The sequence below is a fragment of the Buceros rhinoceros genome, unplaced genomic scaffold (genome assembly GCF_000710305.1).
Source record: "Buceros rhinoceros silvestris isolate BGI_N320 unplaced genomic scaffold, ASM71030v1 scaffold12415, whole genome shotgun sequence".
Taxonomy (NCBI): domain Eukaryota; kingdom Metazoa; phylum Chordata; class Aves; order Bucerotiformes; family Bucerotidae; genus Buceros; species Buceros rhinoceros.
In genome coordinates, this window is record NW_010413468.1 from 28,233 (window position 1) to 29,310 (window position 1,078).

Genomic DNA, 1,078 nt, shown 5'->3' on the forward strand with positions numbered 1-1,078 from the left:
AGACGAGGGCAGAGAAGCACAGATTACAGTCTGGCCCTGTGTCCACTGAGGACGGCGAGGACACGGCTGTGGGCTGTGCCTCCAACACCCAGCCAAACATGGTTTGCATTCCTGTTAGTCCAGCACTGTGTCTAAAGCAAGTCCAGATTCATTTTCCATGCAAGGTTTGAAGCACAGCGTAGGCAAGGTGTGAGGGCCAGATCCTGATCTAATGCAGGCAAAATTCGCCGTTACCATTGGCCTGAGCACTTACCCTTGCATTATACTTTAAGGTAGGTAGCATGGGAGTTCTCCTGCTTCAAGGAGTTAATATAGGGGATCTGACCACCTGCAGAGGACAGTTTCTCACTGAGCTTTCGGTTTATCTGCTCCATGTGCCTGGTGTTTTTCCTGGCTTGTCGGAGTGACCTCTTGACTTTCTTCACCCGATCTCGCAGTTGCTTGTTGCGCTTCTCCAGTGACGCCACTTTCTGCTGCAGCTTCTTCACTCTGTCCTCCTCCTCAAACAGGGCTTTCTGGACCGAGGAGCACATGAGCTGAGGGGACAGCAGAAACCAAATGGCAACAGGTGAGCTTTACACAAAAACTTTTTAAAGCAACGTTAATTCAGGTGTTCCTTGAACCACCTCACAGCTCTTCAAAAGTAGAATGCTTTTTTCAAAGTTCTATTCTTTCTTTATACCTTCTTAAGTAAAATCCTCTCTTTCACCTCTATGTTCAGCTAAGACCCAAAATTGTAGAACTTAATGATACTAGTGATTCACAATCACTTTCATGAACTGTTTTGACAGACCTCTCCAGCCCATTGAGGCTCCATTGAATTTATGGAGGAAGGCTGCCCTGTTTCTGGTATGAAAGTGGAGTTCAGGCCAACAGGTGTCACTTTTGGAGAACTCCAGATTTGATTCAGCATAACAGCCCGTGAAAAACCCCAGATTTTGAAGTGAGCCTGCCCTTTGCTTTTTATGTCAACATGTGAAATAAGGCACCTACAAAACACAGAACTGGTTGTTTCTGCCTTTTTAAGAACTGAGTCATCTTAAATATCCCATTATATGGGCTTCTTTCAGACGACGCT

At 45.8% G+C, this 1,078-nt stretch overlaps 1 protein-coding gene across 1 annotated transcript in view; it reads right to left on the minus strand.

Annotated features, from left to right (window-relative positions):
- Positions 1-260: 260 nt before the first annotated feature.
- Positions 261-1,078, minus strand: part of CCDC3 (coiled-coil domain containing 3) — a 39,733-nt gene continuing 38,915 nt past the window's right edge. Inside the window, exon 2 of the mRNA XM_010136752.1 lies at positions 261-536. Within this exon, the coding sequence (XP_010135054.1) occupies positions 261-536 (276 nt within the window). The remainder of the gene's footprint in view (positions 537-1,078) is intronic.